This window comes from Sminthopsis crassicaudata, chromosome 3 (genome assembly GCF_048593235.1).
Source record: "Sminthopsis crassicaudata isolate SCR6 chromosome 3, ASM4859323v1, whole genome shotgun sequence".
Lineage (NCBI taxonomy): Eukaryota > Metazoa > Chordata > Mammalia > Dasyuromorphia > Dasyuridae > Sminthopsis > Sminthopsis crassicaudata.
Window position 1 is genome coordinate 547,042,270 of NC_133619.1, and position 25,748 is coordinate 547,068,017.

Below are 25,748 nucleotides of genomic sequence, written 5' to 3' on the forward strand. Positions count from 1 at the left end.
TTGATTTAAAATACTTTATTCATTTTTTCAAATATAGATGATTGATCATCCTATTCAAAATTTATAATCATTAGACATCTTAAGGATTATAAAAATAGACAAACCAGTTACAATGGATTCTGAATTATCTACTATGAACCAATTATGTTAGAAGCTGTATGTAGGTGGAATTGTTGAATAATTTGTTAAAGCAGACAGAGTAATTCTTTGGTTAATCTTGGATTCTGGAAAAAAACACAAAATAAAAAATAAAATCATAGAAGCCATTAAAAATCAATGATTGTGTATTCTATCCTACTGGATAGAGTAACAAAAGTTTAAGGGGCTGGGATTGCTTTAAGTCTTTGTATTTTCAGTGCCCAGCTTGGAATCCGATACAAAGAAGAACTTTAAGAAATATTTTATTGAATTAAATTAAAATTATTTGTAAATCTCAGCAATTTAGTTTGGCAATATTTATATTTGTAAAATAAACTGTTCTTCAATGTTCTGTTTGTGTTTTTTTTTCCTTTTGAGAGTGGTGACAAAGATGAGCACAGTTGGCAAATTACTTTCTAAACGAAAACAAACAATAAACATCTAGAAGCTGAATAGAATTTACTGTGAGAGACTGCTTCAGCTTCTCCTATATATAGTCTTTATATTCTATTTCTTTAAAAGAACTCAATCCCCAATGCAATTCAACAAACATTTATTATGCACCCACTATATTCAAGGCACTTATACCAGGTGCTGGTTACACTTGATTTCCAATACCTAGAAACATTTAATTTAATAAAAAGAATTAAATGAAGTAATAGGTATGAAAATACACAATATTTCAAATCATTCTTAGACAACAGAAAGTCACAAGATTCCAGATATAGACAAATTCTAAGCTTATGGCTATGACCATATTAATTACAATAGCATCAATAAAAATTAAAGTGAATTTTCCAATAACAAATTTTTAAATTTGACTAAAATAGAAAAGTTTTTAATGGAAGTCAAAGAGATCAACATATTCTTTCACTGCATAGGAGAAAGGAGTTGCTTTTGAATCAGTTTTTGTTGGATTACATTGCAAAGCAATACCTTTTTATAAACTTGATTAAACATTTTTAAATTTTAAAGTATAACTTATATCCCTTCTCCAGTAAAATATTTCCTGATTGAATTAATCACGCCCAAATGTGTGGGTTTCCTTTGGTTTATCAATTCGATAGAGAACCTCTGCAGGTAGGAAATACCCAAGATACTCTACTGTATCTGGAGTGGTGTCATAGTGATAGTGTCCTCCTTCTCCATGATGACTAAAACAATGAGTATGTTCTAATCGCAAATCAAACCCCTAGAAAAACAAATCACATATTAAAATATTAATTATAACAAGTTTTTGTACAGAAATTAGACAAAAAATCAAATGCTAATTTTTGTATATTTGAAGGAATTTCCATATATAAGGCCACTTTAGTTCTTATTAAAGAAAAGCTAGTTTGCTAATTCAACTACATAGGCCAATCAGTGCAGACATAAGATAAGCAAGGCAAATTTTTCTCTGGAAAACACTACAAAACTTTTCTGAAAAGAGTGAATTACATTCTTGAAAACAGAATAGAATCACCAACCAACTTATTTTAGGTGAGATCATCTGTTTACTGGATAAGATGCTTTAAAGATCTATGGTAATTATTTTATACCTGCTAAATTTCCTTAAGAAATGGTGATCGTCAATTCTGATAGATGTGGCTCTTTTCAACAATGAAATGATTCAGGCCAGTTCCAATAATCTTGTGATAATGAGAACTATCTACACACAGAGAGCGTACTTTGGGAACTGAGTGTGGATCACAACATAGCATTTTCACTTTTTTTGTTGTTGTTTTCTTAAATTTTATTTTTTCTCATTTTTTTCCTTTTTGATTTGATTTTTCTTGTATAGCAAGATAGTAGTACAAATACAGGCCTATATTGGATTTACATATTTTTTTACCACGTTTAATATATATTGAATTATTTGCCATCTAGGAGAGAGAGTAGAGGAAGGAAGGGAAATTGGAACACAACGTTTTGCAAAGGTCAATGGTGAAAAATTATCCTTGCATATGTTTTGAAAATAAAAAGCTTCATTAAAAAAAAAAATCAAAGTCAAAAAAAAAAAAAAAAGAAATGGTGATCATCTATATTTATGTTTGTTTACCTTGTTTACTCATTTCTTATTTTTTGGCAACAATAAAACTAGTTTTAAATAAGTGAACTTGGAGTTGGTTTAATTGTAGCATATTTTCTGATTTTTATTGCAACTTGGCATTAATTTTCATCCAACAATTCAAAGTTCTGACTGCATATAAGAAAGGTGATTTTGAAATTAATCTAATAGTAATTTATCAGTTTTCTATTCTTTATAATATGATAAAATTTATTTCTTGCTATTTTTTGATGTTTGCCTTGTTCAATGTTTTCATGTTCTCTTCTTGATGTACAAGTATGAGCCTTCTATAAAATATATAAATCTTAAAGACTTCTTAGTCAAATAATCCAACATAATTTTCACTGTTCTCTATTGTAGTCACTTTCTGAATGTTACTTAATTTGAAGTATATTAACAAACTATAAGGAATAATTATTGCCACTCTACAAAGGTTCACTATGAATACTGTAGTATGAGATGATCAAGTTTTCTGTGACATTAAATTTCTTATCCTTAGAATGAAACCAAATCTGCCAACTCCTTTTGCAAAAGCAAAGAGAATCTGATTACTTCTAGCTGCAACTTTCTACTTTCATTTATAGCAAAAATGTTACTATTGATTTTATTCAGTATCTCTAATAGTGTATTATCATTATTGTAGTACATATCATTTTTCTCTGGATAAGAATCTTACATTTGGAATACCACCAATTAAATGTGTATTTATAGTCTAAAACATGCACAACTCTTAATATCTTCCATTCCCTTTTCAACTACTTTTGCTATTACCACTATAGAAAGGAAGAATTGAGGAATTTTTTGTATTTTCTTTGTTTAATTAGTTAATTGCAAAAAGTCATAGTTTGATACCTTATTATGAGATGATAAGTAATCTAGTATTCTTGAAAGTTAGATCAGCAGTATAATCTTTGGGAGGAGTATATAGAATTCAAAGTTAAGTTAAATTTAGCATTTCAGAGGCTCTAAGTTGTCAACAAATTTGTGACATTTTGCATTTTATCTCTCTCATAGCTCCTTTCCTGTTCCCTAATACATTCCTAGATCTTCCATTCCTTTAAAATTGGCAGATTATGCTCACTTTTTCAAGAACAACTCAAGCACAGAAAAAGTCCTCACAGTAGGCTTGTCACCAGGTGATAAAATTCACTGGCCACAAACACACATGAAACAAAGCCACAGACACACATGAAATAAATTACTTGTCATAATTCTGGTTTACATATATACATACATATATATATATATGTATATACATATATACATATGTATATACATATATATGTATATATATATGTATATAAAACTTACTGGGTCTCGAGAAACGAAAACTGGCTGACAAACCAAGGGAGCCTTGATTTCAAAAAAATGCAACCAATTATTCACATCTTCATCAGATGTCAATGGACAGGATGAAAATTCTGGAGGCTACAACAAAAAATTAAGAATATAAACATACAAGTTAATGATAATTCCTTAAAGTTGACTCTAAAATTTTATCAAAATCATGTTTCAATAAAACATTGTCTTAGGAGTTTCAAAGGTATGTCTACTATCCATGGCACCTATTCTTGCAAAAATGTAAAATAAATCTTTCCTGAATCTAAAAAAAATCATGTTTTGTTTTTCCTTTAATATTTTATAACTTCCAGGGGTTTAGCCATCCAGTCAATAAGCATTTATTAAGCACCTATTCTATGCCAGAAACTTGCTAATTGCTCTATTCAGGACTCTATTCAGTATACCACAGTTGCAAAAGACAGTTCCTGGCATTAAGAAGCTCAGTTTAATGGGAAAGAAAATATGCAAGCAACTATATTCAAGGTTTACATAGGATAAATTGGAGATATGCAACACCAGGAAGACAATAAAATTAAGGGTTATTACAAAAGGCTTACGTAGAAGATGAACTTTTAAGTGTGATTTGAAGAAAACCAGGGAATCAAGGAAGTAGAAATGAGGTGGGAGAACAAATTGCAACTGATACAGTGGAACAAACACTAGCCCTGTAGTCAGAAAAAATTGGGTTCAAATCCTACTTCAGATTCTCTTTGTATAAAGTTGGACAAGTCACTCAATTCCTATGAATTTTATTTTCCTTACCCATGAATGAGAGATGTGGACTAAATAGACTTTGAGGATCAGATGAAGCAGATGTCATGTCTTTTTCATGGTTCTGAAGGTACATCTTGGATAAATATAGTTAATTTTATATTGCTCCTTTTTAACCCCTAAATTCAGCCTTACTTTAGTTAATTTGTATCAATCAATAAAAAAAACATTTCTAAGTGATGGTTTTGGCTTAGGCGTTGTATTGACTGGGCACACAAGGGAGGCAAAGAAAAAGTAAAAACAGCTCTTCAATATGCTTATGCTGTAATGTGAGAAACACAATGTATATAAATCCATCTTAGAGAGACAGCTCTTTGGTCTCAGCTCTTCACAGACTCAAGGTCATCATGATGGTTCTAAATATAATCATGGCAGGGACAGCTAGGTGGTACAGTGGATAGAGCATCAGCCCTGAATTCAGGAGGACCCCCGTTCAAATCTGGTCTCAGACACTTAACACTTCCTAGCTGTGTGACCCTGGGCAAGTCACTTAGCCCCAGCCTCAAAAAAAATAAAAATAAATAAATAAATATAATCATGGTGAAATCATTTGATCTGATTTTTAATTTTATCATCAATAAAATGGAGATAATGATGTTTAAACTGCCCAGCTAACAAGGTTTTGTGATAAAAGTGGCCAATCAATAACACTAATAATAGCCAGCAATTATATGGTGCTTTAGGTATTGCAAGCGTCTTTTGTTATCGCTTGAGGAAGGGCTTAAACTCAGGTTTTTCTAAAACTAAGAATGACACTTTATTCTTTTTTATCTCTACTGATAGAAGATCACCAAAAGCAACCTTTTGTACATCCTGAACTCAAATGCTAATATATATTGTTCTATAAATTCTAATTCTTTTCTTTTTGGTGATAATAATTAATCTTTTTTTTTTTTAATGAGCCCCCATTTAATGAGATCCTAACACATGTCATGAAATTAGCAAAGCATGAGTGAATTAATTTTATTACATAGCCCAAAGGAAAGGAAAAATTACATTTAAATTTCTGATTTAGACTGCATCAGGAAGGTATATCTTTCAAAATCAGGTATGATTGCTCTGCATTTTCAAATATGACATTTATGTGGTACAAGTCTATAAGACTATATTATAGTAGGAACTTGAAATAAAATCTGTTGTTAGCTCACAATAGTGTAATTTATCATTATAAGTAATCAAATTTTTAAAAATTATTTTAAACTTAAATACTAAATAGAAAAAAATATTGCCACACGCACAGCAGAACATAAGAAAGGATTCAAAATATATAGAAATAAATTTCCATTTCAAGAAAGCCTGTGAAATAAATGTAACACATTGTGTTCAGATCTGTCCATCTTTTCTTTGTTTCCTTGTAGGTTTTCTTTCAGAGTATACTTTAGAGAATCTCATAAGTATTTCAAATTAAAAAAACAAAACATATACACAACAATAAAAAAGGAAAGCTTACCATGATATGAACCTTTACTTTTCCATTCTGAACAACAAATGTGCCTCCCATTCCTACAGGTTTATCTCCATAATGTTTTTCAAGAGTTTTTCTCATACAAGTCACAAAATTATGTTCTCCAGTTCTTCCTTTAGCTTTTACTTCTATGACCTATAGAATATACATCTCAGTCACTTCACAAACTATAATCTATATGTGGTCTTAAATATATGTAGTTTGGGCAATATATCTTTAGAAGGAGACTTGGTGCTAAGGAAAACATGTTACTCAATTATTCTCATATACTCTGTTATAATCTTATATATATATAAAGCTTGAAAAATAAATGATTAGAAATGTGACGAGGTCTTAAATTACATGATTATAAACATGAATATTAAGAGAAATTAATTTAATATAGTCATATGTTCACCCATTTGATTTTCTTTAAAATGATAATAAAGGTCTGTCTTATCTGGATTATACCTGCCAATACTTAATCTAGACATGAGGATAGTATTCTATTTGGTGGGAGAGTTTAGTGAAAAATGGAAGTGCTGTGCAAATACAGGAACAGTGAAGCAGAGCATCAATAAGAGTAAAAGGTAGCCAGATAGGACAACAAATTATTATGCTTTATTTTACAGATGAGGAAACTGAGGCTTATAGAAGTAGCTCAATAGCCTCAGTATCCTTAATTCTAAAAAGATTATATGACTTCTGAGATCCCTGTCAGCTCTAGATCTGTGGCCCCATGATCCTTAACTCAAGTTCCTCTGGACCATGCTGAAGATTACAGAGTCCAAGTGGAAGCTTCCAGTCATTCTTCAGCCTGCCCTTTGACACTCCTAGAAAAGACTTTAAGAAGCAGACAGCAATGTCCTTTTGAGTATTCAACACTGAAACCAGAAGTTGCCAAAGGACTATCCTTCCCTAAAATTCCATGTCAGAGGGATTAAATGAAGTTTGGAGACTTATAGTCGTGTGTGTGTGTGTGTGTGTGTGTGTGTGTGTGTGTGTGTGTGTATACAGAGAATATTTTATTGATTTTCCCTCTTTGTTACTTATATTGCTAAAAGGCTTTTGCTATTGGATTGATTTGTCTCTGATATTGTTTAGTCATGAGAAAGTATACTTGAGAAGAGGAGTCAGCCATGAATTGAAGGTTATCACAAATTGTACAATGAATCTGGGAATAAAAGAATACTTTGTATTTAAGTGAGCTTACATGGATAAGTGATTTATGATCTAGCTCTACAATCTCAGATCTCCCCTTCTCAAGTTATTTGGTATTCTATTCAATTACTAATAATACTAAAGCTGATTTTCTAGAGACTTATGGGAAATGAAGATGAGAATTACTTCAGTTTTTCCACCTTTGTGACAAAGCCCTTTGCTACAGCTCCATCAATACCAGTGTATGAGTTATAAGTGGCAAATGAATGAATACTGTGGAGCCATGAAAATAAAAATTGTATAATTATTTTCCTTAGTTGATTGGTTCTAGTGAAACAATTATGTTTTTCAAAATAATGCCCTGTTACCCTTTGATTTCAAAGTAGCAAGTATAATTCTCACCCTTAGCCAAAGAAGTACTCTCTGAATGTACTTTTTTTCCTTCAACTTTAGAATATTATGAATTTTATGTGATCTAATTTTTATAACCGTTTTCCCTTTTTTAGGCAACTTTAAATACTAATTTAAAAGTTTAGAGCAAAAAAAAAAAAAAAAAAAAGCTAAGTTAGGGTTTTTTATTAACAATGAAAATGCTATCTTTTTTCTAATTATTCACCTTGCCAGACTGCCCTTCATTGGCAAAGAGATTTGCCAATAACGCGAATCCAAAGTCATTGTATTTCTTATTATATTTTTCTAGTAAGCACCCTCCATCTTCTGGGTTAATCTGAGCAAAATAGCTTCCATTTACAGCAGGCTTATGATCACTTTTAGTCTGCACAATAGGCATGAACTGGGGAGAAAACACAAAAAATTATTATTCAATTCTGGCATTTCTATTCAAGGAAAATGTTTTCTATGCCATGATAATTTGATGACATTATTGGAAATGAACTGATATAAATAATAACAACAACAATAACAGAAATTTACATTTGTATAGTACATTACAGCTATAAAGATTTAAACACAAATTATCTTGAGTAATATAATAAGAATGTTAATTTATATCAGACCTAAATATTCAGTTTGAAGACCTTAAAAGATAGGAAGATTAGCCAATGTAATAATTTGAAAATTTTCATTTTTAAGAAGTCATGTAAGTAGCGTGATAAACAAAGACTAGTAAAAAGTCCTATTCAGTTCTAGATCAATGATCGTAGAATCTTTAGGGTAAGTAGTCCTTTGTCTTATTACATTTGTAGTTTCTTCTTTTAGAAATTTATTTCTAGGACATTTTACATTTCTTAAGTACAAGGACAAAATTCTATACTTAAATTTAGAAGAAAATGTAAATCATTAATACCTATATCTCAAATGAGTTGGGAGAAAGTTTATATTAGAAGGAATATCACAAAAGAGTCAAGAAACAGTGAAACTTGAGGGGACAGCTAGGTGGCTCAGTGGATAGAACACCAGCTTGAATTCATGAGGACCTGAGTTCAAATCTGATCTCAGACACTTAATACTTCCTAGCTGTGTGACCCTGGGCAAGTCACAACCCCAGCCTCAAAAAAAAAAAAAAAGAAAAGAAAAAAAAAAAAGAAACAGTGAAACTTAAGAATTACATATTAACACTGAGATGAGACCATAGCAAAAATATGGTAATATCAATAATAATAAAACAATTACCCTTAATATATATGCAATGCTTTATAGTAACCAAGCATTTTACATATATCATCTAATTTAATTTTTTCAACACTTCTTTTGGTCTAGGTTGTAAAAATATTCACAGATGAGGAAATTGAAGCAAAGTGATTCCTATAATGTAAGTAAATGGAAGACTTGGGTCTGAATTCCCAAAAGTCTGGTGTTTTTCCCACTCAACTATAGAGGACATACTCCTCAGTAGTTAAATAAATGACTACCCTTTTTGAGATAATAGTTTATTTGTGCCCTTTAAGTTTTCTAATCCAAAGATGCTAGAGTAGGGAAAAACAAGGAAGGAGAAAGAATTATTTCCATATATGTGCCAAGAATCAACTTAAGTTTCTTAAGAATGATTTCTTATAAACTGAAAGTACTAAACAGAACCTTAGATATGGCCAAAATAGGCCCTTGGACCCATTTGTTATGGAATTTATGATCTGTGAGTTTCTGAAACTGAAGGCCAAAAACACCCTAAATTTCATAGCCATAGAACATTCAACAGCCTGCAGCTAACTTATATATATACAGTCACTCTGATGCATTCTTTTATGAGGAAATGGAGATAGGGAAAAGACAACCCAAAAGAGACTTTTGCATTAACAGGCAAGTTAATATAGAAAAAGACCTCAGCATTGATCCCAAGAGTCTGAAATGGGGCTGCTCCTGCTCCAAGAATGAAAGCCCCAGGGAATTCAATTTCCTTTGCAATAATATTCATATCATAAACCTAGGAAAAACACAAATAACAATGTTAATCACATCTTTCTTGAAGTCTCCAATTAAGTTCTAATCCCTCATTCTCTGACACATTCTTATCCCTATATTCAACAATCTTGACTTGTATATGTTTAAAAAAAAAAACAAAAAAAAAAAAAACTCACCTTCTTTTTGTTCACAAGAGGTAAGAGGTAAGGAACCCCACCAACTTCTATAATTCTAGGTTTCCCACAGATTCCTGTAAACATATAGGTCAATTTTTTTTTAATTAAAAACTTTTTTATTTACAAAACATATACATGGGTAGTTTTTCTAATAATGATCCTTGCAAAACCTTTTGTTCCAAACTTTTCTCCTCCTTCCCTCCACCCTCTCCCCTAGCTGGCAGGTAGTCCAATACATGTTAGATGTTGAAATACATGTTAAATGCAATATATGTATACATATTTATACAGTTACCTTGCTGCACAGGAAAAATCAGATCAAGAAGGAAGAAAAAGAAAAACTGAGAAAGAAAACAAAATACAAGCAAACAACAACAGAAAATGCTATGTTGTGTTCTACACTCAATTCCCATAGTCCTCTCTCTGCATGTAAATGGCTCTCTTCATCACTAAACAATTGGAACTGGTTTGAATCATCTCATTTTTGAAGAGAGCCATATCCATCAGAATTGATCATTGTATATAGTCTTCTTGTTGCTGTGTATAATGGTCTCCTGGTTCTGCTCGTTTCACTTAGCATCAGTTCATGTAAGTCTCTTTAGGCCTCTCTGAAATCATCCTACTGATGGTTTCTTACAAAACAATAGTATTCCATAGTATTCATATACCATAATTTATTCAGCCATTCTACAATTGATGGGCATTTTTACACATTTGGGTCCCTTTCCCTCCTTTAGATCTCTTTGGGATATAATCCCAGAAGAAACACTGTTGAACCAAAGGGCATGCATAGTTTGATAACTTTTTGAGCATAGTTTCAAATTAGGTTAATGTTTTTTAATTAAACCAAACTTATGTCTTTCTATCCAAAGTGCAAATTGCCAGAAGAGCCATTAATTTATTTTATTAAGAGAGTTTCATCTAAGCCTTTGCAAAGGATTTCAAAAATTGCATAAAGGAACCAATAGAAATAAAATAAAATGAATTATTCTCATTCCCATACCCAGCAAACTCCTATTTCATCTGGAGAAATGAATATAGCTACTGGAAAAGAGACAAATAAAGGTCTAAACTAAGAGCAAATGAATCTATGATGAAACCACTTTATATCTCTGCTGAAAACCTTTGAATTTTTTGCTTAACATTTTTGTTCACAAATATTTTGTTCTGATAAGGATACAACTATTTTAGAATTTGGTTCCAGGAGTGCTGCATTTGGGATTAAGAAGGCCCAAGTACATCTACACCCACAAAGAGAGCTGTGGGAACTGAGTATGGATCATCACACAGCATTTTCATTTCTTTTGTTGTTGTTTGATTGAATTTTATTTTCTTTCTCTTTTTTTCCCCTTTTTGATCTGATTCTTCTTATGCAGCAAGATAATTAAACAAATACACATGCTTATATTGGATTTACATATATTTTTACCACGTTTAATATATACTGGATTACTTGCTATCTAGGAGAGGGGGTGAGGGGAAAAGGGGGAAATTGGAACACAAGGTTTTGTATGGTCAATGGTGAAAAATTCTCCTTGCATAGATTTTTAAAATAAAAAATGTCAATAAAAAAAGGGGTTAAGGTTCAAATTCTGGTTCTGTAGGTCCTTAGGCAAATCACTAAACTTATGGACTCAATTTCCCCAACTGTAAGATTTATGGATTCAACTCTAGATGACTTCGAAAATCCCTTCTATTTTTAAATCTATGATCATCTTTACTAAAGTTCTATTCAGTATTGATTGTTAAGTTTCAGGTTATTATGGACAATCTTAGATCCTCAGATAAATATAATTGTATTTAAATTTTAAGTAAAACTGCAGTCAGCTGCTTGGTAGCTATTAGAAGAAGAAAGATATCTTTTTAAATATCAAATTCTACTCTCTAAACAAAACTTCTTATCATTCTACCTTTTTCCTTTCTCCCCCATGACAAAATTATTCTTTTCCTTTATTGGGTCACCTTCAGTCCCTTGATACACCTTTATTCTCTCAGTCTGTCTACCCAGCACTGGCTATATGTGCCTCTTGAATGTTTTATGTTAGCATTCTTTGCATTCCAAAGTAATGTTGAATTAAAAGATGAACAACTTTCAATTATTCTCAAACTGTAAATGTTCATCCCAAGATAACTCTCCATCATTTGTTTTCTCTAATCCTGCACCAGGGCTACTGAAGACAAATGAAGAGAATCAAATTAGGTCTGCTAGGCAATTCAATTCAATTTGAGTTGATTCCTGTCTGTTGGAAACATCCACTCTTCCAAGCATATATAAGCATCGAGAAGCCTTCACGAGAGGTCTTTGGTTTACCAGAGGAAACCAAATGACCATCCTTTTATTAGTTAGTTGATAGCTATAATTAATACAATTATTAGTTAGTCAAAGGTAACTATTTAAATAAACATATGCTTATTACATAATATAATTGCACTTAAAAAGCAGAGAATCAATGATAAGAATTACCTTTAACAGGATATGTATATGGTTCTTTGGTCAGATCAGGGCAATCAACTACAGACACTTGGACATCAGCAAAATTATTTTTAAGTCCATTCTGTAGAACTAATATGTAGAGAGGAAAAAGTTATTCATTTAATATAAGTTAATACTTGGCAACCATATGTCAAATCTGCCCTAAACATTCTGATTATTATGTTTTCTATTAAATTTATAGGAATAAAAATAAAGTCCTTTTTAAATTAGGAAATTTATTTTTTGTAATCTGTCATACAATTTAATGGAAAAAATCATTAATATACTCAGAACTATGCAGTAACAATCATATCTCATTTTGTACAGAATAGAATTCCAAAAATAAAAACAGCTTATCTAGAATGTTTATAGATTAATGGCAATAGACACCACAAATTTTCTTAGTAACGTTTAAACTTGGTATTGTAAAACCAGTACACTCAAATAACAATCTAAGTATCCCTGACTACTGCATACTTTTTACTTTTAAATTGCAGCATCATGTATGTCTTATTATAGCTTTATTTATTTTATTAGATATTTTCCAATTACATCTTAATGTAGTTTGGGCTACACTCAGGAGTGTGTTGGGTGACTCCTAGATGGTGTCTCTGGTCTAAACACTGTGTCTAAATACGTGTAAAAGAATTTAAGTGTTGGAGATGTTAATAAAGGTAATGAAAAATTCTTTGAACATAAATACCTCAAAATTAGAGGGTAATTCTTTATTTAGCTTACTTCTATATAGCTTCATTACTCATTTACTGTCATTGCAATAAAACAGTAATGCCCCTCCATTTCCTTGACTTGTACAAAAATAGAGATAATACCATGCCTAGGAAAAACTGTGATCTGAAGTTCAAAGAAGTCTTCTCCTAAAGTTTTTCCTATAGGAGTCTTTACAATAGTAATCCTGAATTTAACTACCTTCAGTGAGATTCAGTGAGTTTGGCAGCTATGGGGGTCTATAGATTTGGTGAGCTTGGGTCCCAGACATCTGATTTTATCTTTGAGTATAATGAATCTGATGGTAGCCTGGGGGCTTACAAACTTGGTGATTTAGGACTCTCACCTTGGGGACCATGGTATTGAAAATCTTGATGGCTTCTCCCCCAACACTGCTATAGTTACAGGCTTATACTTTTAGCCTTGTCTCTTTAACAAAGCTTAAGCCCCTAAAAAAATTAGAACTAACTCATTTCAGATACTCTCATTTATAGGTCTGAGCTTCTTGATGCCACTTGTGAGACTAGTTGGCCATCTTTACATGACTATCTCTGCTGCTGGAGACTATGAGACCTCTTTTCTTCAAGACCCTAAATCTTCATCCTCTTCCATCTTGCAATTACCTCCTACTGATTCCCTCCATTTCCCTCCTTTCTATATCTTAACTTCTCAATGTCTCACCAATTTCTCTTTTCTTCCCTCTCAAAAGAGATGTGCCAAAGTGAGCTTTCCTGCTTATACAACTGAAGGTTCTTTCATTAATTATTTCTCTTCTCTCTTTTTCACTTTCTCAGTCTCTTCAGGTTCTTTCCTTGAACCTTACAAACATATTTAGGTCGCTCCAATATTAAACAGAAAGAACTTCTCCTAGATCAGGGCTTCTTAAACTTCTTTCACTTGCCCAAGACATTTTTATGTGAGCCTGAGTACATAGGTATATAAAATAGGTATACAAATCAAACATTTAATGATAATAAATCACAAGTTTTCAACCTCTACAATCAATTATGAGACCCTATATGGGGTCGAGAACCACAGCTGACGAAGGTAGAGCCTAGATCATGTCAGTTCCATATATCTCATTTTTCCCCTCTCTTTACTGCTAAATTTTTTTTCATGGATAGTTATGAGAAATCAGATTATATCAGGCAACTGCAGCCCTTAAACTTAAACGAACAAGTTTAGAAATGTACCACCAAACGTTTACATTTCCTGCTTCTATTTCCTTATTACTCAATCCCTTGTAATCTAGTGTACATTTTCACTTCTCTCCAAGGTCATTGATGATCAAATTATCACTAAATTCAGTATTCTCATATCCTTTTGAGTTCTCTGTGGCATTTAACACTTGGATCCATCTTTCTTAATATTATCTCTTCTATGGCTTCCATGACCCAGCAATCATACAATTCACCAATTTTTCTGACCAGTAGTATTTTTCTTTTATTAATTTTATAATTATACATTTTTGACAGTATATATGCATGAGTAATTTTTTATAACATTATCCCTTGTATTCGTTTTTCCAGATTTTCCCCTCCCTCCCTCTTTTTCTTAGCTCTACATCCTCTACCCCCATATCAAAAATGAGTAGGAGGTTATCCTTCTCATCTTTCTATAGTCTCTTCCTTAGCTATGCCCATGGCTTTAATGATCATGATATACTTTAGTTCAAAACCTTTATCTTTACTATCCCTACCAAGAGCAACAGTTCTATAACAGTAACTGTCTACTAGCACTTCAAATTTGAAATGTCTACAAATTTACTATATAATCTTTTCCCCCAAAACTGTTTTCCAGCACATCTATTTCCCATTTCACTTGATGTCATCACCATTTTTTCATTTAACTAGGCTTATAATTTCAGTCATTTTGGATCTTTTGCCTTATCCCCTTTATTCAATCACCTTCCAAGTCCTGTTGATTCTACTACTGAAATATCTCTCACATCTGTTGCTTCTCTCAACTTCCATTGAAATCACATTTGTTTAATAGTTTCATCTCATCTTTCATAGATTTATATAAGAGCCTCCATATTGGTCTTCCTGCCTCTAGTATATCCTCTTTACCAACCCATCCTTCAAACATTTTTCAAGTATTTTCAATATAAATTTTCAATATAAAAACCATCAGTGGTTCCTCACTGACTACCAAGTTAACAGCTAAATAAAGTGTGTACCTCAGATTCAAAGCTATCCATAGTTTAATTTTAACATACAAAACGTCTATCCCCAATTTTCATTCTGCTCACTCTTATTGTAACTTTGTACATACTATCAAGCCCAGATAATTTCCTTCCTAATCATTTCCTTCTGGTGAAATGCCTCCTTTTTTTTAAAGCATAATTGAGCTGATACCTCCCATGATACCTTCTCAGACCTGGTCATTTATTCCTTAAATTTGTCTTTTTTTTTTTTTTTTTTTTTTGTCTTTTGCTAGGAATTTATTGGTTCTAGTCTCACTCTCTCTTCTATCATAATTATTAATTGTACACACACACACACATATATATATTTTCTTCCTATTAGATTGCCAGTCCCTTTGGAACAAAATTTTTATTACATCAATCTTTGACTATTAGTTTACATTTTAGCACTCTTATATGCAAGATACTGTGCTAAATACTACTTATACCAAGTTGATCAATGCAAGTTTTTCTATAAAAAGACATGCCAATTTCTGTTAAGGAAATGCTACAAAAGCCATGCAAAAACTAAGGGACATTTGTGTCTGTATTATGAAACAAACTTTAACAGCCCAGAAAAAAATAGGTGCAGACACCTATCACTGCCTAAAGAAGTATATTGGTGGCACAAAGACTTAGACCCTTCTTAACATTGTAAGCTAGAGACTGTTTTTTGTCTTTTTCTACATTTCCATTTTCCACATTTGCACATGGGAGGTACTTAATAAAAATCATTAACTGACAAAGGATATGAAAACTGAAGCAACATACTGAGAAAGAAATTTGATCATGTTCTTGGCTGCCTGCTTTATCTAATACAGGCTAAAGAAAAGGGCCCAAACAGAAAATTCTTAATAGTGGTTAACTTTTTTTTTTTTTTTAACTTCTGGTCACATGGAAGTCTGAGAAAGCTATCAACATAAAAATAAAGGAGGTAAGAAACCTGAGCATGTTTCTGAATATGCTATTTCATCAAGGGAAGTTTGAATAACAATACTAATATGGTAAGATTGTTAAAAACAGTCAACAGGATTGTTATATGTTTAAAGCTTATTTCAATTAGCAGAAATTTAATAAAACAAAGTTGCTATCATTGCCTTGAAATCAATTCTATACAAATTTATTAAGTGCCACAATAATCCTATGGTAGCTCCTGAGGTGATGAGGGAGAAGGAGACTTGTAAAACTTCAGTATTTCAAATGTCTGTTGATTTGATCAGAATGGACATGGCCACCACCAATCCTATTCCTTGTATACCTTAACAGATGACTTCATTTAGATGTTGTGGTCAAAAATATTCATTACTTGGTGTCAATTTAGTGAGTAGCTTCTTTACACTTCAGTGGGCTGGTCTTCCATGAGAGTTACACTGAAATCTCTTTCCTCAAGGCCTTTGAAACTTAGTAGAAGCTATCAAAGCTTATACTCCACTAACTTTTGAGAACCTAGTGTCACTTTCACACCATGAAGAGATTATCAAAGGAGGGCATCAGTGAAAACTATGATAAAGGCATAAAAAGAGTAAGATGCAGTTCCCAATCCTCACTGAGCTTACAAGACTAGATTTAATTAGAAAATTGTGACCCATACACAATCATATTTAATGTCAATGTTGCAAATGTGTAAGGAGGAGAAGCACTTTTTTTTTCTGAGGAAGGAAAAATAAATTCTAACTTGAGATAGACAGATTTGAAACTAAGATTAGCATAGTTACTTTCCTCAATAAAACTTGTATCTTGGTTTATGTTCTATCAAGAGGGGATTGTTATTTTAAGTAAAAGGGAAGAAAAATATATTCATATAATAACCTACTTTGATACATTAAGAACTCACTATTGAAGAGAGAAGAAACCATTTTAATAATAGTTTTCATAATTACGTGTTCCCAGATGAATTTAAAACACCAAAGCAGCCACAGATGTTTATACTTACCCCCAACAAGTTCTTCTAAACTTGGCACATGAAAAGAAAACTTCTCAACACTTGCCATTTTGGTATACACAAAGTTGGAGATAAAAAGATACTTGAGGCACAATATTATTTATTCACAGTTGTTAACCTGTCAATGAATGTAAAGAATTACTCATTAAAAGAAAGCAAAATAGCTTCTAGGTTTCTTTTGACATGTAACTGTGTGACATAAAAATGATATATTTGTTTTTCTTTTTGGGAGGTAGGGAAGAGAGACGGTGAGGAACCAAGAAGTGCACCCTCTAAATCCAAGTAACAGTGAGCAAATGCATTTATACATAAAATGTAAACTTCTTCCTCTCCCTAAGCAGGTTGATTTGATCTCATCTTATTCCTTTTCGCTTCTCTGGGACATCACTCCATCATCATTGCTTGAACGACCCTTCAATCCATACAAAGTGATTTTCCTGAAGCGTAGTTCTCACTATATCACCTCTTTACACGACAAACTCCAGTGGCAACAAGTTCAAATACAAATGTTCAAAGTCCTTCACAGCCTACTCTCTACCATCTCTCACCCCAACTTCCAGTCTTCTTACACATTACTGATTGCCAAGTATTCTTTCATCCAATGACACTGGCCTCTAGCTTTGGGCATTATTCTGGCTGATTACCATGTCTGGAATGTTCTCCCTCCTTATCTCTGCCTCTTGGTTTCCTTTAAATTTCAAAAAAAATCCTGCCTTTTACAGGAAGTTTTTCCTTAATTGTAGTGCCTTTCCTCTTTTAATTAGCTTCTAGTTATCTTGTATGTGGCTTCTTTGTACAGATGTTTGTTGTGAAATTATTAGATAGTGAAATCCTTGAGGGCAGGGAATCTCTTTTATCTTTCTAATTTATACCCAGGAAATTTGGACTAACTCCGGGTTACAGTGAGGATCAAATAAGACACTTGTAAAAAAACAAAAAACAACAACAACAAAAAAAAACCATAACTGAAAACAATTAAACAACACTCTTTCTTTGGCAGATATATAGGGAAGTTTAGAAGAGGGTTGGGCATACAGGAAAAGATATAGTTTTGTTTTGGGACATGTTGATATGTCCCTGAGATATCAAATTTAAATGTCTAATATGTCATTAATGAAATGGGGAGAAGGGTAAGCAAGCTATAAGGAAGTTTTGGAGTTCACATTGGATACGGGTTATGGACCAAGAAAGGATCACTGTGGGGTGGCACTGGGAGTTTGGGGAGTATTGCGAAATTGAAAGAATTTTTCTATTTTCTTCTATTTTTTCATTTACTTTAGTCAATATACATTTACTGTGTACCAGGCATTTTGCTGTGTGTGATTTTTGTTGTTGTTGTTTTGTTTTTTAATACTCTTCAGAAAGACTGGCCGTCTTGCTTCTTCTCACAAGGGACATTCATCTGCTCATTCATATCTGTTCCCTGCATTGGCATACCTGGTATTTATTCCCTCTTTACCTTCATCTTTTAGAAATTCTAGTTTCCATTAAAGCTTAAGTCAAGTGCCACCTGGGACATATATGCTATATGAGAGAACGTTTCTAAGTCATCTCCTTCCTCAAAAAAAAAAAAAAGTTACCTTTTATTTATTTTGTTATAGTGATAGGGTGAGAGGAAATGTGCTGTAATGGAAGGAATGTACAAATTTCTGAATCAGACATCTGACCCATACAATCTGTGTGACCTTTTTTGCCCTAGTGAATTCTCTTAGGATTATAGTATACAATTTGTAGAGAATAGGCTAATCTACTCTGGCAGAGGAAGCTTCCTTATCTATGAATTCTCCATACTAATGAAAGTGCAAGTTCAGTCCCAATCCTCTTGCTTAGAACAGTAAGAGCACAGGATCATAACTTTAGTGCCGGAAAGGACCTTATTAAGGAGATCAGAGTCCAATCAGTCAGTTTTCAGATAAGGAAACTGAAGTACAAAGTGGTTAAATAATTAAAATTTGAATCCACATCCTGATTTCAAGCCTAATCCCCATCCCATGTCTCTGCTAAAAGAATATAAACTTGAGGGCAAGAATTGTTTCAATTTTATTTTTTTTTAATCTACAGAGAATACTACAGTGCTTGGCTCATAGTAGATGATTAATAAATGCTTGTGGGTTATCTCAAAGTTTGAAGAAAATGTGGACAAAATTGAAAATGGCTATTGGGAGAGTGAGGGAAAGAATATGCGATTATATTGCATCTACTACATGCTAGGGTATTGTGCTATGTGCCTTTTTAAAAATAGCTTTTTATTTATAAAACATATGCATGGGTAATTTTTCAACAATGATCCTAACAAAACCTTCTGCTCCAAATTTTTCCCTCCTTCCCCCCACCTCCTCCCCTAGATGGCAGGTATTCCAATACATATTGAAATATATGTTAAATCCAATATATGTATACATATCCATACAGTTATCTTGCTGCACAATAATCGGATCTAGAAAGAAAATAAATAAATAAATAAAAACCTGAGAAGGAAAACAAAAATGCAAGCAAACAATAACAGAAAGAATGAAAATGCTATGTTATGATCCACACTCAGTTCCCATGGTTCTCTCTGGGTGTAGATGGCTCTCTTCATTACTGAACAGTTGGAACTGGTTTGAATCAATTCATTGTTGAAGAGAGCCATATCCATATCCATCAGTCTTGTTGCCAAGTATCATGATCTCCTGGTTCTGCCCATTCCACTTTGCATCAGCTCATGTAAGTCTTTCCAAGCCTCTCTGTATTCATCTGGCTGGTCATTTCTTTTTTTTTTTTTTTTTTTTTATTATATATATATATATATATATATATATATATATATATATATATATATATATATATATATATATATATATATATATATATATATATATATATATTTTATAATATTATCCCTTGTATTCATTTTTCCAAATTACCCCCCCTCCCTCTATTCCCTCCCCCCGACGACAGGCAATACCATACATTTTACATGTGTTACAATATAGTCTAGGTACAATACATGTGTGTGAATATCATTTTCTTGTTGCACAATAAACATTAGAATCCGAAGGTACATGCAACCTGGGCAGACAGATATTAGTGCTAACAATTTACATTCCCCTCCCAGTGTTTCTTCTCTGGGTGTAGCTACCTCTGTCCATCATTGATCAACTGGAAGTGAGTTGGATCTTCTTTATGTTGAAGATTTCCACTTCCATCAGAATACATCCTCATACAGTATTGTTGTTGAAGTGTACAGCGATCTTCTGGTTCTGCTCATTTCACTCAGCATCAGTTGATTTAAGTCTCTCCAGGCCTCTCTATATTCCTCCTGCTGGTCATTTCTTACCGAGCAATAATATTCCATAACCTTCATATACCACAATTTACCCAACCATTCTCCAACTGATGGACATCCATTCATCTTCCAGTTTCTAGCTACAACAAAAAGAGCTGCCACAAACATTTTGGCACATATATGTCTCTTTCCGCTCTTTAGTATTTCTTTGGGATATAATCCCAGTAGTAGCGCTGCTGGGTCAAAGGGTATGCACAGTTTGATAACTTTTTGGGCATAATTCCAGATTGCTCTCCAGAATGGCTGGATTCTTTCACAACTCCACCAGCAATGTATTAGTGTCCCAATTTCCCCACATCCCCTCCAACATTTGTCATTATTTGTTCCTGTCATCTTAGCCAAACTGACAGGTGTGTAGTGGTATCTCAGAGTTGTCTTAATTTGCATTTCTCTAATCTGTAGTGATTTGGAACACTCTTTCATGTGAGTGGATATAGTTTCAATTTCTTCCTCTGAGAATTGTCTGTTCATATCCTTTGACCATTTATCAATTGGAGAATGGTTCGGTTTCTTATAAATTATGGTCAGTTCTCTATATATTTTGGAAATGAGACCTTTGTCAGAACCTTTGTTTTTAAAAATATTTTCCCAATTTGTTACTTCCCTTCTAATCTTGTTTGCATTAGTATTATTTGTACAGAAACTTTTTAGTTTGATGTAATCAAAATCTTCTATTTTGTGATCAATAATGATCTCTAGTTCTCCTCTGGTCATAAATTCCTTCCTCCTCCACAAGTCTGAGAGGTAGATTATCCTCGGTTCCTCTAATCTATTTATTATCTCCCTCTTTATGCCTAAATCATGGACCCATTTTGATCTTATCTTGGTATATGGTGTTAAGTGTGGATCCATATCTAATTTCTGCCATACTAATTTCCAGTTTTCCCAACAGTTTTTTCCGAATAATGAATTTTTATCCCTAATGTTGGAATCTTTGGGTTTGTCAAAGATTAGATTGCTATAGATGTACCCTTTTTTGTCCTTTGTATCTAATCTGTTCCACTGATCTACCGGTCTATTTCTTTGGCTGGTCATTTCTTACAGAACAATAATATTCCATAAAATTCATATACCATAATTTACTCAGTCATTCTCCAATTGATGGGCATCCATTCAGTTTCCAGTTTCTAGTCACTATGAAAAGAGCAGCCACAAACATTTTTTACATGCCTTTTTTAAAAACAAATATCTCATTTGATTCTCACAACAATCCAGGTGCAATAGTAGGTGCTGTTACTATTCCTATTTTACTGTTTACAAAACTGAGACAGATACAAGTAAAATCACTTGCCTGGGGTCTCACAGGAAATTAAGTATTTGAGACCAAATTTGAATTGAGATCTTCCAGATTTCAGGTCCAGTGCACTATCTACTAGACCACTAGATGCTATCACTGACGTCCTATTGGAGGCCTTTACTTCAGTGTTAGCATTCTCAAATGAAATACAATCCATATTCATCATTTCTTTAAAGATACGAGTTAATCCCTAATTTTCCTAAAAAAAAAAAAAAAAACTTCCTTGATAATCCACCTCCCAACTCCAAGACTTTTGTTCCACAATATGAAAATACATATAATGTGAACCTAAAATAATTTATTCTCCAGGTATTGCATCTGGCTCCAGTCAACTAAGATAAAGTCAGTTTCCCAGACTGTTCTGTTTTCATAGAATGATGTGATATGGAAACTCTTATTCAACTTATCTTCCCTGAGACTGCCTTGATTAGCATATATTTAGACAATTCTGGGACCTGGTCATCCCCCTCTGATTTCTCCCAGTTGCTCTCCTTGTTCCCTGTTGGAATACACAGGAGCCACCTGACAGTGGTTGCTGGAGATCCAAACCAGAATAGATCTCCTGTGAGAGAATGATACAAAGAGACTGAGAGGCAGTTGCTGTTCTCTGACCTTTCAGAGTCCATTGCATTGTCTGACCTCTTTCCTCTTCCCTCTGACTCCAATTTATTTCATTCCCTATTATGGCCCAGAACTCTGTATTTAAAACAAGGATTCTATAAGGTACTAACTCAGTGGAATTAATAAGACAATGGTTATCTAGTTTAGCATGGTGATTAATAGTTCAGTGTGACTGATTTAATCTTACAACAAATAATGGTTCCCTAGTGATATAATGATTGGCTTATACTCAGTATGATGAATGGATTTAACTGTGTAATAGAGCATATAAGTTGGGACAAACTCAACCAGGGTGGGACGAAGAGACAGATTCATTCTACTCTCCACCTTTGTGGTGGCTAGAGGCTGAAGCACAAGCCCTTGGACTTTCATTCCATCTTCATCAGCGTCATGGTGGCTGGCCTGACCTCTTGCTCCTCCACTGAGAGCAAGGCCGGTCTAAAAGGCTCTCAAGAAAGCTAGCTGGGCCCCAGGCAAGGAAACTAGACTGTGAAGGAGATAATAAAGATTTGAACTTTAACATCTGGCTATTCTTGTGGTGATTACTGAGCTGAAAGAAGGCTGGTCCCAAGACCTCCAGAAAACCAAGAACACTACAATTCCTACTCCGAAACACTTGTGTCAGCAAAGGCTGCCTTGCAACTCCTTCAGATGTTATGATCCACAAATGTGGAGGCTCTTGGAGAATTGACCTGCACTTTAACAATTTCCCAGTTTTTGTTTTTTGCTGTTATTTTCTTCCCACAGCATGGTCCGCACACTTAGGAATGGAAGCTTCACTATCACTTCTGGATGGTTGTAGCAGGTGTTGATCGAGGCAAACTTTCAAACGGAGAAGAGGAGATGAGAGACTTAAATGCTTGTTCTGACTACAATCCTCAAGTTTCTCACCAGTCTCCTGGCTCAGCCCTTTGATGTGTAGGCCCATTTAATTACCTCAAGTAGAAAAGTCTCACTAGGACTCTTCTTCCTTAACTCTGGAAGGATCCTTTTCAGGAACAGCTCTGGTTCTTGTAATTCTTACACCACATTCAGGTGCCATATGTTGAAATACACAGGAGCCACCTGACAATGGCTGCTGGAAATCCAACCCAGACCTGCAGAATGGATCTCCTCTTGTGAGAGGATGACACAAGGAGACCGAGAGGCTGTTGCATTGTCTGACTTCTCTCCTCTTCCTTCTGTCTCCCATTTATCTCATTCCCAGCCCGAAACACCTGTGCCAGCAAAGGCTGCCCTGAAACTCCTTCGGATGTTATGATCCACAGCTGGGGAGGCTCTAGGAGAATTAACCTGTCCCTTAACAGTTCCCTAAATCCCATCTTTATTTCCCACCTCTTCATCAGAGACCTAAAAAAAGTCTTGTTCCCCCAAAATCATGAATTCTTTCCCATTGGACTTGCGCCCATCAGAGGGGATTCCTCACCCCAATCTAGCACTTCTTCACTAGCCTCATCATTTGCACCTCATCACCATGAAGTGAATCTCTATTATACTATTTTTACAATAATTTTGTTAACTACTACTCCATATTACAACTGCTGGGCCTTTATTAACACTTTGAGAGTGTGTGTGTATTCTTTTGAGAATCCTCACAATGTCGGTCTGGAATCCCAAACTTTTTGAGATCTCCTTCCAGCCCAATGATGGGGTACAGCTTCTAGGTGAAATATAGCAGTGATCCTAAGGTCTTTGGACTTTAGTGATTGATCTAACAATCTGTCATCTGGCCATAGAATAATCCTAAAAATATTACTATCAGATAATTTTTTGGTCAGTTAATAAGCAAATTACTGAGACAAAATAGTGAATAGACCACCCTTAAAACTTACCTGTAAACCATAAAATTAGCACATGAGTAACGAAGCTCTGGCCTCTCTAACTTTGTCCTATAAGTTAATCTTCTCTTGGTTCTTTGCTAAATCCTTTTGGAATTTAGCACACTTCAACCGGCCTTACAGTGACAATAAACGTTGTCCCTTGAGTTGGAGATGGGTTCAAGCCCATAAATTCTTTTGAGAAACCTCAAGATACTGGCCTGTGATCGCAACCTTTTGGGGTCTCCTGAACCTCAATACCAACAATAACACCGAATTAGGGAGAATGGGGTTTTATAGCAGTGGCTTGGTCAGGGAATGGTGAATTACAAAGAAAATCACTAATTCTTTTGTCCCTTCAATAGAAAATGGTTTACTAAATAGTAGGTATTCAGTTTGCACAATACAATAAACACATGTAAAAATAGTGATAATGGTTATTACTAGTATTATGTTAATTAGCTGCGGGAAGTTGGATTTTAGCCAAAAAGAACAACCCCCATGCGGACCAAAGGGTTTTTTATAATTCTGGTTTGTTTCCCTGACTCGGAGCAAATCCTTCTGGGAGCCCCAGGCACTTTCCCTAGACTCTGAAGCGCTGAGTAGGAGGGCCTCTCCGGAGCTCTTCTCACCCTTGAAAAGACAAACTGGATCCAGACTTCTCTAGGGAGTGCTGGGGAAGGGAAGAGAAGAAACGTTTCTTTTTCTGGATCAAACTTGTCATGGAGCCGCAAGGCCAGCGGCGCACAAAGCAGGCGGCTGGTACAAAGCGCGTGCCTTTAAATGGTCTCCGGCCGTATAACTTTACTAACCCGCGTTCTGCACGCGGGAGTGAGTGTTAGGCGAGATTTTACCGCAGCACAGATTGAGCTGGGACCCGGAAGCGGAGCGGCCGTCTCGGACTCCGGAGAGCCCAGAAGCAGCAGAAGGAAGCGGGGCTGCGCTCCCCCGCGTCAGGCGCTAGTCAGACAGATGTGGTGTAGGGAAGAAGGCCGCTCCGCGTCCCGGCGGAACGCCGTGGTAGAGCGAGGGGCGAAGCGGGGGGACAAAGCTTCAGGAAGGAATGCTGCCCACGGCAGGGAACAGCCCATCTACGCGGCCCCGCCTTCTCTGTAGTCTCAGACCCAGTCAGAAGGGCAGTGTAATTAGGGGAGCTGTGGGGTGCAGTGGGGTGCATGTTGGATATGGAGTCGGGAAGACTAGAGTTCAGACCTAAGCTTTACTAGTTGGATGACCTGGCCAAATCGTTGATCGCCTCAGTTTTTTCATCTGAAAAATGGGGATAGCACCAGCATCTCGGTGGCAGGAGGTTGTAAGGATCACATGAGGTAACAGTAATTGTAAGTAGTACGGTGGGCGCCACGGTGGGCCAGCCACTTAACCCGAGCCTGCAGCACCTGTAGAAGGGGGTTCATAATAGCGTTTGCCTCCTACTGCGGCTGAGAGGCTCAAACGAGACAACGGGCGCACAAAAGCTCCCACCGCGGTGCCACGTAATCAATGCTCGTTCCCTTCCCCCTCCTGGAACCCCGGCGCTTAGGGGCACAGGGACTACAACGAACGTCTCCCGGAATGAATGACTGACCGAGGTTAAGGGGAAGGCCAGGGTCACGGAGCGGCAGAATTCGGACTCGGGAACTGCCCAGACTCACCAGCTTAGTTCTGGCCTGCGTGTGCGAGGCCAGGGAGAGTGGCGGGGCTCCGAGAGATAGCTGCCCTCTGCTTCCTTCTCCCCCAGCCACTGACGGCAGACGGCACTGCTTACAGAGCCTCTGGCAAGACTTGCTCTACTGGCGCTTTTAAGACGGAAGGGAGACCTCAGTCCACCCGGTTCCGCCTTCTCTTGGTTCCCCCACCTTCCCGAGCCGCTTCCCCGAGGCTCCTCCCCCTTCCCAGTCCAAGCTCCGCCTCCTCCATCCC

The 25,748-nt window shown here is 35.0% G+C and overlaps 1 protein-coding gene across 1 annotated transcript; it reads right to left on the reverse strand.

The window, feature by feature from the left end:
- C3H11orf54 (chromosome 3 C11orf54 homolog) lies at nucleotides 1-25,743 on the reverse strand. Its single transcript, XM_074304533.1, has 9 exons — nucleotides 25,481-25,743; nucleotides 16,757-16,883; nucleotides 11,904-12,002; nucleotides 9,440-9,513; nucleotides 9,184-9,285; nucleotides 7,522-7,698; nucleotides 5,751-5,900; nucleotides 3,500-3,616; nucleotides 1-1,330 (listed from the first exon to the last, which is right to left on the reverse strand). Exons 2-9 carry the CDS (start codon nucleotides 16,812-16,814, stop codon nucleotides 1,157-1,159), a joined length of 951 nt encoding a protein of 316 aa, XP_074160634.1. The 5' UTR covers nucleotides 16,815-16,883; nucleotides 25,481-25,743; the 3' UTR covers nucleotides 1-1,156.
- Nucleotides 25,744-25,748: the final 5 nt, after the last annotated feature.

What these genes read in the sequence shown, in the direction of transcription:
- C3H11orf54 (XM_074304533.1), bottom strand. Translation starts at nt 16,814, where the DNA reads ATGGCAAGTGTTGAGAAGTTTTCTTTTCATGTGCCAAGTTTAGAAGAA. An exon ending in TTTAGAAGAACTTGTTGGGG is followed by an intron (nt 12,003 to 16,756) that starts GTAAGTATAAAC and finishes TCTACATATTAG; the next exon opens with TTCTACAGAATGGACTTAAA. An exon ending in ATATACATATCCTGTTAAAG is followed by an intron (nt 9,514 to 11,903) that starts GTAATTCTTATC and finishes ATATGTTTACAG; the next exon opens with GAATCTGTGGGAAACCTAGA.